This window comes from Drosophila novamexicana, unplaced genomic scaffold (assembly GCF_003285875.2).
Source record: "Drosophila novamexicana strain 15010-1031.04,08,12 unplaced genomic scaffold, DnovRS2.1 tig00001058-arrow-arrow-pilon, whole genome shotgun sequence".
Classification (NCBI taxonomy): Eukaryota; Metazoa; Arthropoda; class Insecta; order Diptera; family Drosophilidae; genus Drosophila; species Drosophila novamexicana.
In genome coordinates this window covers 121,779-137,126 of record NW_020824836.1, presented here as the reverse complement: position 1 = coordinate 137,126, position 15,348 = coordinate 121,779, and the positions used below count along the sequence as shown (strand labels likewise).

Here is a 15,348-nt window from a genome sequence, read left to right as displayed (position 1 = left end):
GGATCGCTAAAGACAAGGTACAGAAATTTAAGCTTGGAATTGGATCAACTTACCATGCCGATTAAAAAGTTATCCTGCTTGTAAATTTAAATGTTACTTTATATGTTTTTCAACTTCTTTTCCATTGTCTTATATGTGATGGGCAAACTTTCCATGCTGATTTGAGTATGATGATCTTCTTTGTAAACTTGCTTGTAAATTTAAAGGTTACTTTATACTCCTTATCTATTCTTTTATTAGTGTATCTCTCTCGTCTCTATCGTTTCTCTCTTTCTCTCTCTTTCTCTTTCTACCACTCTGTTTAATTGAACTGGCACTTCCTTGAAAGGGCATCTGCTGTTCAGTAAAATTGTCCTGCTAAATATCTTCTGCTCCCGCTTGCTACTCACTTGTTTTTTGCTGGCTCTCACATTTGTGCGCCGGCTGAAATATTTTTTGAATGCAGATTTTTCACTTAAAATTATTTCAATTACGCGAAGTGCACTGAGTCCAAGTCCAAGTCCAAGACCGAGGCCGCAACCGAGACGAGATGAGATGAGAGCCAAGTGCAAGAGCAAGACCAATGCTGATTCGTAGCATTTTTTTTCTTGGTTGTCTTTCTGTTTTGTTGTTTTTGTCGTCATTTGGCAGCTGCTGCCGCCGCTTCAATTGTCGTTGTCATCCGCGGCCTCGGTCGACTTGCACGGCTGCAAGTAGATTAAATGCCACAACGCTTTTCGTCTGGGCCCAGAACCGCAAACAGACAAACTTGGTCAATTATTTTCAACGGCGAACACAAATTATTGATGCAGTCGGCGGTGGCAGTTGCAGCAGCCAGTGAAAGCAACCACGAGGAGATGGTGGAGATGAACGAGGCAACTGGCATATGTGGTCTACCCGGGCAACGCTGCTCGAGAGCCTCATCAATCTGAAAGACAATGTCAAGACAATGGCCAGGACGCGCCACCGCAAAGGTCTTCATTAAATTAGTGAAATGAGCACGTAGCTGCAGTTGGAACCGAGGATGAGCATGTGGATCAGTATGTGGCTCAGCCTCTGCCTGCCACAGCATTTAATGTCACAAATATTTTGTTGTCAAATGTCGCCCGGTTCTGGTACTCGCGACTGGCACTGGCACTGGTCGTGGCTGTCAACGTAACCAGAACCAGCTCACCTGGTGATGACTTAACGAGGATTTAAACGTGCCCAGCCAGCCAGGCAGCTATTGCCCAGCTTCTCGTGGTCGTGTTGCAAGTTGCAAGCTGCTGGATGCTGGATGCAAGCTGCACAGGTTGCATATAAAAATCGCATTCAGTTTGCTAAATTGGCTCCGCTTGCTGGTGGGTCGATTGGGGGATTGAACCATCAATGTCTCGTCAAAGTTGCGCTCCTTATGCCCGGCAGGGGGGTAGGAGGGTTGGAAGTGGAGGGCGACTATGTAGGGAGTTGATATTGTGGTAGCAGTAGCTGAAATCGAATGCGGCACCAAATTGCAGCAACGAGTTATTAAATTTCAGCGCAAACACGGTCAGAAGCGTTTACAATTTCGGTGTCTGCGCTTGAATACCCTAGGCTAAGAATAGGGAGGTAACAATTATGTGTGTTAAATGAGACAAGTTTGAAGTTGTTTTAAGATTAGAGATTAATCATAATACTTAATGTATAATACTTATTTTGTGTATTCTACAGGGTAGCTGCTCTTCTAGCACTCTTTAACTTCCATACTTAATGCTTATTTCTATTCATGATAATTGATCATAACCCACATTCTTAATGCTCTTTCGGCAATCCTGACATACTTTTAGTTATCTTTAATCAGTTTCATAAATATTTCTATTTAGCTATAATATTCCATAGGGTATCTGCTCTTTCAGCATTCTTATGCTTTCACACGCTCTCAGCATTCACATCAGCTGATGTCCATCAATATTTCTACAGGGTAGCTGGTCTGCCATCACTCTTTAACATACGTTTTAGCTGTGCAAACTGCGACACGAAACCGAAAACCAAAACAAAAGTCAACCGCTGCCTCAGTTCCTTCCCCCGCAACCCCCCCAAACCGAGCGAATTGGGCCCTGGTGCCTAATTAGGCCAATTCTCGATGAGGCAACAAACAAAATCGAGCGGCTAATTTTTTGTTTGTTATTTACTTTTCGTTTGCCAATTGTGAATTGCATTTTGTTGTCGTTGTTGTTGCTACGGGCTGGCACATGCTGAATAGCACCTGCCCCATTCCCATTCCCATTCCCACCCGCCACAAAGCACTTACCTATTCATATTGTACTCATAAATTGGGCAACAAAACTCAGAGTGAATCCGGCCAGAAGTCATGTGATGTCATAATTTGCTTGCTTTCTTGCCACAAGATCAATAATTGAATCCATTCTGTTTATATAGTAATATTCCAATAATTGGCAAATATTATAAACTCGTATATTTATAAAAATAAAAACTGTTACTATGCTGCGCTATCGAGGCCAAGTGCCTTTGTTTTAGATATTAACTATATATTATATTAATAAATTATCATATAATATCTATCTATTTGACATTATTGTGATAAATAGATATGATATAATAAATTATGATAATATTATATAACTTTTTAGGCAATTATTGTGCATTTGTTCAAATCAATGCAATGCAATAAACTTTCGCATATATTTTGCAAAGCCATTCATATAAATTATTTTTGGCAAATCCAGACGCATTACCCATGCTTCCAGCCATTGAAAAACGCAACCATTTGATATGTTTATAAGTAGAATTTATTGTAGATTTTTGATGTGTTTATTGAATGCCCAAATTAACATTTGAAAACAGAATTTTCAGTTAGTTGTGGCCTAGCTAAAACTGATTTGACAGTTCATATTTGATGTCTAGGTTGCATCTGCTATAGGAATATTTATATAGGATGCATAGCACTAAATAGGATGTTGTCTGTTGTCTTAAGCGGCATTATTCGAAGTGTTTATCAAAGTCTCTGGAGTGAGCCACGCTCGTTTAGCAATTGAATTCGCTTGGACTCCTTTTTGGCATTTACATAAGATAATTGTTAGCTCGTTCGTCTTCGTCTTCATCTGGTTCTTTGAGCGCACTTGGAAGGGTTCAGTTGACGCCCGAACCAAGTTCCTTTTCCTTTTTGATTTGAGCACATTGTCCTGGAATGCATTACAAGCTAATGACTAGTCTATTATTCAGATATGAGTATATAGTTTAGAGCCTGACTGGGTTCTCAGTCTTTGGTTCTAGCTGTGCAGCTCTCAACGTTCCATGCCCAGATCGTGCAGCAGATGCTGTTTGATTACCTCGCCCTCCTGCTCGGCCAGCAGCTGGGCGGTCACCGTGTTGATCAGATTGAAGGCCAAGGCAAATCCGCTAAAGGTTGTCCAAGCGCCAAGCGCCAGCCAGCGCAGCAGCCTCGGACGCAGACTGCCGTCCAGCTGCCGGAGCAGGCACAAACCCACGCTGAGTCCAGCCAGGGCGCCCGTCATGTGCGCTATGTAGGAGACGGAGATGGTGGGCGGCAACTCCACCAAGGCCAGTTGCCGGCAGTACAGCGTGTAGGCCAGATCGCAGGAGACTACAGAGAAGCGTCATAGTGACCAGTGCCAGGCAATTAGCTGAAGCAGGCAGAGTACTCACCAAAGGTGACAACCGCCAGCAGCTGGGCGAGTCCCTGGCGCATGTGACCAAAATTGAGCAACACATTGGCCAACTGGGCCGCCAGCAGAGCATAGACGCCGCCGCTGGCGCCCACCAGATACACCGTGGAGTCGACCACGCTGGTGCCCAGCGAGCCGGCCAGCACACCCGCCACATAGACAACGGCCGTGCGTCCCGAGCCGTGCAGTAGCTCCAGCGGCAGGCCATACAGCAGCTGGGTGAGCACATTGAAGCCCAAATGGAGCCAGCTGGCGTGCAGTAAGGCGTAGGAGACGAAGCGCCACAGCTGCAAGCGTCGATCCGGTCGATAGATGAGCAGCGAATCCTCCGGCGGTGCAGAGCCTCCAAACACAAAGACAAGGATCTGCGGAATGATGCAAGTGGATTTAGGCCAGTTTATTGATTGAAGCTACCATTTCCGATTTCAATTTCGATTTAAGATTCGATCTAAAAAGGTTTAGCTGGCAAGTCTAGTCAAACCCTCTCCATTAAGTGCTTTCGGCCGGAGGTGGGCGGCACTAGAGCCACATCACAATGTAAGCCCTTTGTTTTTCAAGCCCCTCAACGGCGCCAAGAAGAGCCAGGAAAAACTAAAGCAAAAGCTAAATCAAAAGGGAAGGAATTTCCTAGACACGCCGAAGATGGAATACCCTTGTAAACATGGGGCTTATAACAAGGAATAACTTGCAATTTTTCTATTAAATGCGGTTTGATACGGCTTTGCAAATATCTGAGCAGGGAGAAGCTCGTGTTAGCTGAGTTGATTAAGATATCTTGAGAATAAGAGAGTTCTTCATACAAGAACTTGGTTCTTCTGTCTATCTGATCGATTCATATGGCAACTATATAAGATAGTGGCCTGATCCGATTCCAAAATCTGTCCTGCTTGGAACAAAAATGCCGACCTATGTCAAGACAATAGCTTGAACATTGAGAGATTGGAAAGACAAACTTTGGACCATATGCACTACCATTGTAAAATCGTCTGCTTCTAAGCTTCACACATTTCATGACAAAATGAAAATACCCTCTGGAAGGGCATTAAAGGAAAAAGGAAAAGCCAAGCAAAGCAACCCTCAGGCCGAAAAGCGAGCTGCAACCGAAGCAAGCCGAGAAACTGAACGAGACTGGCAGCAGACAGCGGCGAGACGTCGCCAATGCCGGCATGGCAAATTTCATGCGCCTTTCATGCCACTTGCCACTTGCCACACATTCCTCCCCCGACCCCCCTCTTTGTGGCTGGCGGCGTCCAGTCTGCAAACCCAGACACTAATACAGACGCACAGAGTGTTGGATTTTCGCACGCACTACCCAATGTTGGACAGCTCGGCGGTCTCCTGTTTCAGTTGATATATCCTTTAACCGGAAGCCAAATGCCATTTGCAAATACGTCGCCTGCCGCTTGCCGCTTGCCACTCGCATTGTGGCCAGCCGGCAATTTATTTGCCACAGAATTCCTCGATACGAGGCCAGCTCACGTGTGTGGCAGCTTTGGCTGGCATGCAACTGCAAATGGGCAGGGAAGTGGAACGTATCGTAAGGGGGAAGGGTGGTCTGAAATATGATCACGAGCTGTTATTGCTTTTCTGGGACACCCAATGGAGAACCACCCTTGCGAGCATCTGAAGCGCAATAACTTGAGATGATGGCCAAACAAAACGTACACGAAATGCCCCATTAAAGGGGGGCCCAGCTAAAGAAGCTGTTCGTCAAAGGGCGGAGGACAGCTGTGGCACGGGATCACAGAGTGTGGCACGAATGTGTTGCATATTTAATGTGGAAGGCTATAAACAAACAAGCCACACAATATGAAGCTGACATTTAAGTTTCCACAATTTGAAAATGTTAAACGTTTCTCGTTTGGTTTGAAAACTGAATAAATTAAATAAAGAAATTCGAATAAATTCTACAAAATTCGGAAATGGATGGCTTGGAAAATAAATAAATGCAAAATAAAGCCAAATTTGTTGGAGCTTGAAGTCTTCAAGGAGTAGTCAAATTCTTACTAGCCCAAGTTCTTGTAGTTTTTGGCATAAGTTTTGATAAAGGAACTAATGAAATCTAACTACTAGGCATCCGATTCTTAAAGGAGCTTTGACAATTGAATTTTTTATAACTAAAAATAAGATCTATTAAATTCTGAGTTAAGAGACAAACAAACTTATTTATTTAATTGACTAGAATTGAAAACTTTGGCAAAAAGAAAAAAGTTATTGGACTGGTTAAAACAGCAGATGACAAATGAAAACAGAGAATAAAACAGAAATAAAATGCAATTAAAAATGAAAATTGCCTCTGTTCTGAGCAAGTTATGAGAGTTGAGAGCTTGAGACAAACAGTTTCTGAGGAGCTGCAGCTAAATGCACTGCAAATTAAACAGATTCGAATGAAAAGGATAAATTAAAAACTGCTTTCAAAGTTGATTATTTAAATGAAATCAGTTTGTTTGAGTTTTCCCCTTGGCTACACTTGGCGTTCACTGAGTAAAATGTTGCACATAATTTCACTCCTGAAAGCAATTAAGTGCGCCCCCAAAATGTTGAGTGCGCCTTGTGTTGTGCAATGCGGCCGATGTCATGGCAACCCGGTGGCAAAGCTGCCCCTTTTTCGACTGGCCGCACTTAATCAACCCCAACTGGGCCCGGGCAGAGGTTAATCGCATTAGGAACTGGTCAGCGGTCCCACCTACCTCCAGCAGTGATACGAGTAGCATGAAGCAGGGCGGCGGCCAGCAGCGTGTTTGTCTGCCTGTCAATTGCGGCTGCTTCTCGGAGGCAGCCTCTGACTCTGCGCCGGCTGGCAGCATCTTGGAGCCGATCGGTGCGGGGCGCGGCTGTTGCTGCATCAGCTGGTCGAGGCAGACGCCCAGCACCAGGCCGCTGTCGCGGGCCTGCGACGGCGGCATCTGCAGCACTGTGGCAGCGAGCATTTCCGATTTGTTGCCGTTGCCGTTGCCGTTGCGGCGTCTATTTTTGGGGCCTTGTCTGCCTTGTGACGGTGCCCCACTTAGTGGCTGTCATGATGTTGTCGGCGCAGCGCAAGGAATTTTGTCTGGCCCCTGCAAAGAGACACAGAACACACAAAGAGAGTGAGTCACAGATGGAGACAGAGAGGCAGAGAGAGAGAGAGAGAGTATTTCGCTAGCCAAATTAGCTCAAGGTTGTCTGTCCAACAATTTGCACGTTCCTTTTGCCGCTGCGACAACTGCAGCGCAATTTCTCTTGAGTTGATTTGGCGCCAGCCAAGTCAATAAGCCAGCCGAACCCCACATCCCCGTCCATCCCAGACCCACCCCGTTAGTACCCGAAATGCCGCTTGTAATGTCACCAGACGGCAATAAAATAGTCGCAATTTATTTCTTATTTCTTGCCCAGACAGCGCATTTTTCGACAAACAAATTTATTTGTGCTGCACATCCAACTAGACACCCAACGCCCTATAGATGGCATATTATTTTGCAAAATCATCCTGCAAAGAGTTTGGCAAGACTAATAAATATCCTGGCAAAAAACATACATGGTCCTCTTGCAATAGCAATTACGGCATGCGATATTTCCTGAATATATATTAATATTCTTGACCAGAACGACAAGTTCGATTTAGCTATATTCATCTGTCTTTATAACTGTGTGAATGCGGATATTTCGAAAACTACAAAAGCTAGAGAAATATATTATTTCGTATTATTCTGGGGATGTATTCAAAGAGTGAATAAAGGATCTTGCGTATAAGAGATCTACATACTCAATTCTGTGTCTCAAGAGATTTTAAGCTCCAAAACATGTTTGAAAAGCAGGATTTGCTTATCGATTGCTTAAAATCGGGGCTGGCTATCGATTATTTGAGAAATATTTTCCTTTAATCACGTGATTTGGAAGGAATATTACTTACTCAGATGGATAGTTTTTACAATATTTTATGTGAAACATTTGAAGGACTAAAATATTCGGACTCTGTAACATAATCAACTCTCGTCTGTTGCTGCTGATTTCAAATATATATTTATTTATGGGATCTAAGTAGGCACGTTCTGCCTTTTACAAAACCAGTATGCCATTTCTTTGCGCTTTCAATGGATTTAAGCAATTGTGTCGAATCGGACAATTAGCTATGCATATGTGTTTAAAAACAATTGGCGCATATTAAACAAACCCGGAACTCTCTTCCAATTATTTGAAATTCATAGCTTTAAAATGTTACTCAACATGGGATTGATGCTGCTGGTCTGTCTTGCTCTGCCTGGTAAACGTAAGACTCTGCTGGACTGGGCTGACTTAAAGGATTAGATAAGTGATTTATTTTATCAATGATTAAAAATTTAATAAAATACATTTGCACGTTGTCTTTTAATTACGTGATCTGGAAAGAATTGGAAAGAAACGCCAAACATTATGTCTTACGTATTTGTTACTCGGATGAATCATATTCAATTTATCTGTAGCTAAGTAACATTTGGACACATTTTGTTTGCAGGACTAAATAATTCAGATTCCAAATTCAATTCGCGTCTGTTGATGCTGATCTAGAATATATTTATTTATGGGGTCTGAGTAGGCACGCTCTGCCTTTTACAAAATCTCAGTATTCCATTTTTCCCCGCTTTCAATGAATTCAATTCTGTCGGATCGAATGGGATGGATCCTGCTGGTTTTCGTCGTCGAAGAAGAAAAATATGCTGATTCTATATAGATATATTAAAGAAGTATCAAACTGCGATATTTGCTAGCTTTCTGTAAATTGAGTGAAGGGTAAAATGTTTAAAAATATTTAAGTGATATGTTATACGTTTATTCTGAGAGCAGTTAAACATTTAGTTTAATAGTATACACATATATATTCCAATTAATTTGTTACGCTACAAATTTATGTAATTGCTTATCAACGGATATTAATTAGTTTCGCCCAAGAAAAGTTGTGTAACAGGCGGAAAGGTGCCTATAAAAGCAACCGGGATCCATTATTTTGATTCAATCGAAATCAACTATTCAAAAAGTTTATCAACGTGTGCTGGATCTTGGTTATCTGTGCTGCTCTGCCAATGGGGCGTGGCTTTGTGAGTGGTCCCATGCAAATGGATTAAAGAAATGATTTTTCTTATCATTCAAATACAATTTTGATGAATAACATTTGGTGTATTATTATTATGTATTAGATGGGAAATTAAAGTTTATATTCCGCAGAAAGAAGCAAACTAAGTAAAAGCTGTTGTTGTTTTGTGAATTTCATTTGTGTCGCAGCTCGTTTCAGTCGGGCATTTCGTAACTACATTGTAAGCGTGGTCCTGGCCAAGTTGGTTTATAGTTGGCCAGTGCCAGTTTTAGTGTCCTGGGCCCCATTTGGCCATGGCGTGTTGCTTTGGCAGTTGCCCTTGGTAATGAGTTTTAATGGTGATTACCTTTTGCCAAATACACACAAGGCAGCTGCGCCAGCGGGGCGTGTGGCAGGGTCAGGGGGCAGCCACATGTCGAACGGTCCGGCCAACTGACGGCCGGCCAGGACACACTTTTGTTGCAAACGAGTTTTTGCGAACGGAAATGCTGCGTCTCCCATCTTCGATCCTGTATCGGGATGCAGTGCCGCAAAACCGGCTGACCATGGCGCTGGCAGGGGCGCGGGGCTTGTTGTTTTGCCCATTTGGTGTATACACAAAAATCGAGCGCACGCCAAAACTGTACAAATATCGACAGGTGTGGGCATGTCCTTAATGTCCGTAAGCATTTCAGCTTTTGTTGTGCTGTGTTGCTATTGCTGTCGGTTGTGTTGTTTTCTTTTTGCCGTTTGGCCTTCGCACGCAAGTTATGCGCTGTTGTGCCCATTCAGGACACGCACATATCCTTGAACCAGCTGAGAAACGTGAGCTCTGGCTGCGAATCGAAAATCGTGAATCGAGCCAAGTATCGGAACCTTCGAGCGCACATGTGTGTATAATATATGCATATGTATGTATGAGTGGATTATGCAAGCATTCGGACTCGCTAGGCGACCTCCTTAAGACAGGACACTGCCACTCCCCGCTCTCCGCTCCGCTCCGCCCAGCCAAGCCGTATCCCAATCCCACTTCAACTTCCATATGCCCCACACCAAGCACTTGATTCGGCTTTGAGTTGGCATTTGTATTTGTGTTTGCTCTGGCAAATATTTAATTTGCATAATGTTGGTCATTTGTATGTGTGTGGTGATGTGTGTGTGTGTGCGGGATGTGTGTGTGTGCGTTGTGTATTTGCATTATTTGCATTTGTGTTTATCAAATATGCGTGCTATATTTTTTTGCTCCATTGCATTTATTGATTCATTGATAAACGAATAAAATGATTAAAAAAGGAAATACGAGAGTTCTCAATAAATAGATTTAATAGATAGTTTATTAAACCGATTACCGCTCATTAATTATTTATGTCATGTAATAAACTTGTAAATTTCACATAATTAAATAATTCAATTAATTAGTCAATTAATAAATAAACAAGAGTATTCATTTTAAATCAAATTCGTAAAAAAGTAACTTAATGAATTTAAAGCAACTTCTGCAGATAAATCTCATTAGTTGGGAGCTTTTGCAAGAACTTAGTCAAGGGCTCTTACAACCCACTTTTCCCATTTTACCGCCTAACTTTGTATTCTAATTGCGAATTTAAACCTTAAACAGCTTTCACTTAAATTTCTATGTTTAGCTTAACAGCTGCTTATTAACATTTGCAAGACTGTTAAGTTCTTTCTTTTAAGATCCGCCTTAAGTGTTTTCAAATTCCCAAGCTGCAGACATGTGTGTGCTTCTGTATTGTTCGCCATCGCAGGATAAGTTTTTGCAACTTGGCAAATAAGTAAGTTGGCAAGTGAAATGTGCTAAGTTAAATTTTAATTACGGGCGCCGCGAGGCGAGTCAAGCAAAGGGAGGGCAAATTGTGAGAGTGAGTAAGAGAAATGTGCATAATAATTATGACTGGGCTTAAATGTTAGTTGTGAGAAACTTGTGAAAAGTGAAAAAGCAAGATACAAGTTAAAGAAAATAATAAATAAATAAAAGTAAGTTGGTAGCACTCGACGCCAGCGCGGCCTTGGCTGAGTGGGTGGGTGGGTGTTGGAGTGAAAGAACTAAGGCGACTGCAAAATATGCACATAGAAAGTGGCATTAACAACAACAACAACGCGATAAACATTAACAACAATGACGGGAAAATTGTTTAAAAAACTATAATTGAAAAGAGAGGGACGAAAAGAAAAACATATGTGAGAGGGCCGCGCCGAGAATATGTAGATGGTAGCTGGTCGTAGCCTACGTTGTGCCCGCTGGGAGTTTTCACTTTTAATAGGCACACATACAGCAATAACATTAACATTAACTATAACATTAACATTAACATTAAATTTGCAAGTTATTTTTTAGCGCGCGCAATTAAAACGAAGTTGGGCAATGTTAGGGTAAAGTTATGAAAGAAATACGGCAAACTGTTTGCGGAGGGAGCGCACATTGGGCACTGTGGCAAGGGGATGAGCTGACTGACTGTGCACTTCGCTTAACAAAGAAAGTCGCCAGAGACAGGCTGACGAGGGAAGGGGGGTGGTCCCAGCGCCCAAAGTCGTCGCTCATTTCACAATCAAATTCCGGCAATTGAAACGAATGCGATTAAAAGCCGCACGTCATGCGAGAGGGAAACAAGTGCTCAGCTGATGGGAGCGGGAGAGGAGAGCAGAGCTCAGGAGAGGTGGGCAGACGGAGATGGAGTGCTGTGTGGAGAGGCGAGCGGGGACTGGCGCAAATGGAGCATCGCGATAGGCCGGCTCCATCAGCCTGAAAGGGGGGGCAAATGGGGGGCACAATTGCAGCGGCCCACGCGACTCTTGCCAAGAGTTCATTTCCATTTGGGTTGCATGCTACGCCAACGTCTCGCGGCGTGTAGAGAGAGTGAGTGCACAGGGGAGTGGTGGGGAGGGGAGGGGAGGGGAAGTCAAACTCAATCTCTACATTTGCCTTTGCTTTCAATTTAATTGTAATTTCTTTTGTGTTTATTGCGTTTGCCTTCTGCTGCTTACATTTTAATTTCATTAACTTGTGTTTACTCTGTGTGAAACACTTGCCCAGCCACAAGCTCTGCAAAGGCCCCCCCTCCCCCCTCTCCCTTTGTCCAATTTTTTGACATAAAACTTAACCTACAAGCAACCGCTTGTAACTCGTATCTTGTATCTGTGCCAGCGATTTCAACAAAAGCTGCTCTCTTTCTTGATGAACCCAAGATACAGCTGAACGAAACCAGATGCTCGTGCACACTTCTAAATTGGGCAAGCGCATGGTCCAGAAATGAGCCATAACAATATTTATAGCCTGAGCCTTGGGAATAAGGTTTTCCTGAATATTGCCAGCGACAACTCTAGCTTAAAAAGATTTGCCAAGCCAAGGATCAAATCCGAACTTTATGTTCAAATTGTTGTTTGTATCTAAAAGCAAAGCGAATTCCCGAAAAAAAAGTTTCCCATACCGGGAATCGAACCCGGGCCTTCCGGGTGAGAGCCGGATATCCTAACCACTAGACAATATGGGACTTGGGGCGCACGCCGTAAAATAAGTAAGATCAAAAGATTTGAAAATCCTAAATAAGTGAATAATAAGAACTGAAATTATTGAGCGCAAGCTTTGTTAGTTGTTTTATAGAAAGCATAAAACTGCGCACAAAAAGCGCAGCAAGAACTCAGTTAAGTCAGAGAATACACGTATTTATGCTGAATATTTCTACGACTTCGCGTCAATGCACAAATCAGTTAGCGTCCGACCAGAAGGCAGTTGTCAGACGTAATAACTGGCAGTCAGAGGGCCACATGGAAATGCAGGTGGAGGTCGAGGTAAAGGCAGCAGCAACAACAACAACAACAACACTGACAACGACATCGACACCTGACCACGCGACGCTGATTGCTGTTGTTGGTTGGTTGGTTGGTTTGTTGGCGGGTTGGTTAGTTGGCGTTACCTAAACAAGTGCAGCGCGTATCCATGTTTATTTTACGGTTCAACGATTATTGCCAGTTATTGTCTAATGGCAACGCAAAGGGGGACAACACAGCGTCGACCAGGCGGACAGGCGGACAGCGAGCGGGGCAACTGACTGTCAGGCAACCAGCCAAAGTGGCCAACAGGGTAAAAAGCAAAGAAAAATCGCCAAAAGCAGCGGACAGAGAGGGAGGCAGAGGCAGAGGCAGAAGCAGAGGCACTTGGTCAGAGGAACAGACCAGCAAACAGACCAGCTAGGTGTTGCTAGATTCGTGATTGTTGTTGTTGCTGTTGATGTCGTTGTTTTTGTTGCAACCACCGCATTGCTGAGTGTATTTGTGTTGGCTGTTGTTGTGGCACTCTCTGCACTCGCTATCAATATTTCAAACACGTTCCAAAAGTTTTGCCTTTTTCAGGCAGCCAGGCGACACAGAGGGAGGAGTAGCTGTCGCTGCCAACAAAAACGGAAGTTCACACGGAAATATATAGGAAAATATAAAACGAAATGAGAAAACGACACCCAACAAAAAAAAAAACAAAATATATATAAAAACAGACAAACATTATGTTTATAGCAACAACAACAAATATGAAAATGAATCACGCAAAGCCGCAGCAGCTAGATATCGAGGGGGAGGTGAGGTAGCCGTGGGCACAAACAGCCGCTGCAGGGGAAAAGCAAGTAAAACTATTGGCTGAATTAAAAACTAAACATTTGATTTTACTATATAAATCGATGGCAGCACAAAATATGTGAATATGACGAAAACGTCCGAACAGCTAGCTAGCAAATCAAAAGAATTTACACTCGAAAAATAAATATATTTGATGTGATAAGAATATAATTAAATTAAGTGTGTATTAAGTGCATAATATTTTTGATAAATCTATGTGAATTAATGGAAGTTTAGTGCTAAAAATCTAAAGTTTTGTGCTTAAATCTAAAGTCTAAGACTTAAGCTTAGAAATGTACCAACTTGGCTGACTTTAGACACCATAAGCTTTTGAATTGAGTACAACACTAGCAGTTTTTCTGTGAGTGTAGAAGGGGGCGCGGGCCACAGGAGACGCAGCATTCTCAACCAGCTTTTGGCAAAAGGCCACAAGGCGGGGCAACAACATGCCCCAAGGCAAAAAAGCACAGAGTGTGGATTAGACGAAGGGCCGCATTGACATATCAATAAATTTAGCACGCAACCGATTAATGTGTGCGTATATAAATATTTAAATATATATACCAGAACAGTTCCAGCATAGAAGAATGTCTAGACGCCAGCGAAGCTTCTGCATGTACTTGTGGCGAGTTTTGGACTAGATTCTGGGCCCATCTTGTATGGCGCGCAGATGGCACTGAAATCATCTGGTGGGCATCTTGATTTATGTGCGGCTGCTGCTGGGCAAGTGCTCAAACTGGATTATGTGAAATTTCTCTGGACTGATCTAATAAAGCTTAAGAAATTGCAGCACGAACATGAACTTGATAATTAACTTCAAAACGCGACTGCATGCAAAAGATATAAATGCACGGCTGCACAGATACAGATGCACAGATACAAGATAGATTGACAGATACGTTTGCATCTACATAGACAGAGAGCGCGCGCCAATTGCTGCTGATTGTCGAGCGTGGCAATTTAATGCAAAAGCCATCAATTAACCTGCTTTCCCAGTGGCATGCTGCAGCAAAAGATACAAAAGTATCTCAGATGAGTCGGCAATGAACCGCAGCATTGAACGGTTAAGCAGCCATCAACAAGATGCAACGATTTGCACGTAGTTCCGTTAGCTAATTGGTCTATAAATGCAGCCACACCCCCTTTCCCCACGGCAGCTGGAAACGCTTGGCGGAAGCCACGCAATGAGGAAGCTAGGAAATGGTCATCGGATGAGAGGAGTGAGAAGAGTCGTGGGGCGGGGAGGGATGCACTTGTTGGTTCCTCCTGCAGCGCCATGAATAATTAATTTATGATTTTTCTCATTGTAAATCATAACAATTAATGTTACTTGAAGAGGAGCGCAATGGCCACAGGCTGCAGAGGAGGAGCCAGGGAAACCTGGACATGGCCAGCGGCGACCACAACAAAATCAACATCAAAAGGCAATTATGCGCCAGGAGTGGGCGTCAGGGCAGCGAGGGGCTGGGCAGGGCCCAGCAAAGAAAAACAACAAAAATATGTTAATAGGAAAACAACAAGAAAACTGCGTGAAGTGGGGGAAAATGCCAGCGGCTAGAACAATTCGCACGATAATGGAAATGAAAATGGCATGAAAAGGCTTTTGTGCGCGTTCAACTCAAACAAGAACCCGCGACAAGCAGAGCAGCAAAACAAGCCAAACGCGGAACAGATTGCCCGGGAACGTGGAAAAGGAGTAGGAAAGATTGCAGGAAAGGCAGAACTTGACAATTAAGCCGCTAAAGCAAGTGCGACCTCTGGAATGCGTAAACTATTTGTGGTTAACAATTCTTAAGGACGCGCAAAAAAAATGTGGAAAACCAAACACGAAACTAATCTGTGAAGGTGCAAATCTATGCTAGCTCAATAGTTTACTTAAGAGAATATTGAAAGTACAGGCAGATTTCGTTGGAACATTCAATAGATACATATAATGAGGTTTTTTAAATATAAGACATCAGATCCTAAGAGTTGTGTGTTGGGATATCATAAATTCAACGGAAAGTGTATTATAGATAGATAACGTTAGCCAATCCTAAACTATTTCAG

At 43.0% G+C, this 15,348-nt stretch overlaps 1 protein-coding gene, 1 long non-coding RNA gene and 1 other non-coding gene across 3 annotated transcripts; all 3 read right to left on the bottom strand.

Annotated features, from left to right (window-relative positions):
- Window positions 1-2,747: 2,747 nt before the first annotated feature.
- LOC115765839 (protein rhomboid) lies at window positions 2,748-6,926 on the bottom strand. Its single transcript, XM_030709567.1, has 4 exons — window positions 6,819-6,926; window positions 6,335-6,658; window positions 3,625-4,009; window positions 2,748-3,562 (listed from the first exon to the last, which is right to left on the bottom strand). Exons 1-4 carry the CDS (start codon window positions 6,924-6,926, stop codon window positions 3,243-3,245), a joined length of 1,137 nt encoding a protein of 378 aa, XP_030565427.1. The 3' UTR covers window positions 2,748-3,242.
- Window positions 6,927-7,000: 74 nt separating this feature from the next.
- LOC115765815 lies at window positions 7,001-8,432 on the bottom strand. Its single transcript, XR_004018151.1, has 2 exons — window positions 7,537-8,432; window positions 7,001-7,305 (listed from the first exon to the last, which is right to left on the bottom strand). It is a non-coding gene; the product is annotated as an uncharacterized LOC115765815 (long non-coding RNA).
- A 3,678-nt stretch (window positions 8,433-12,110) lies between these two features.
- Window positions 12,111-12,182, bottom strand: Trnae-cuc. Its single transcript has one exon. It is a non-coding gene; the product is annotated as a tRNA-Glu (tRNA).
- Between the last annotated feature and the right edge of the window lie 3,166 nt (window positions 12,183-15,348).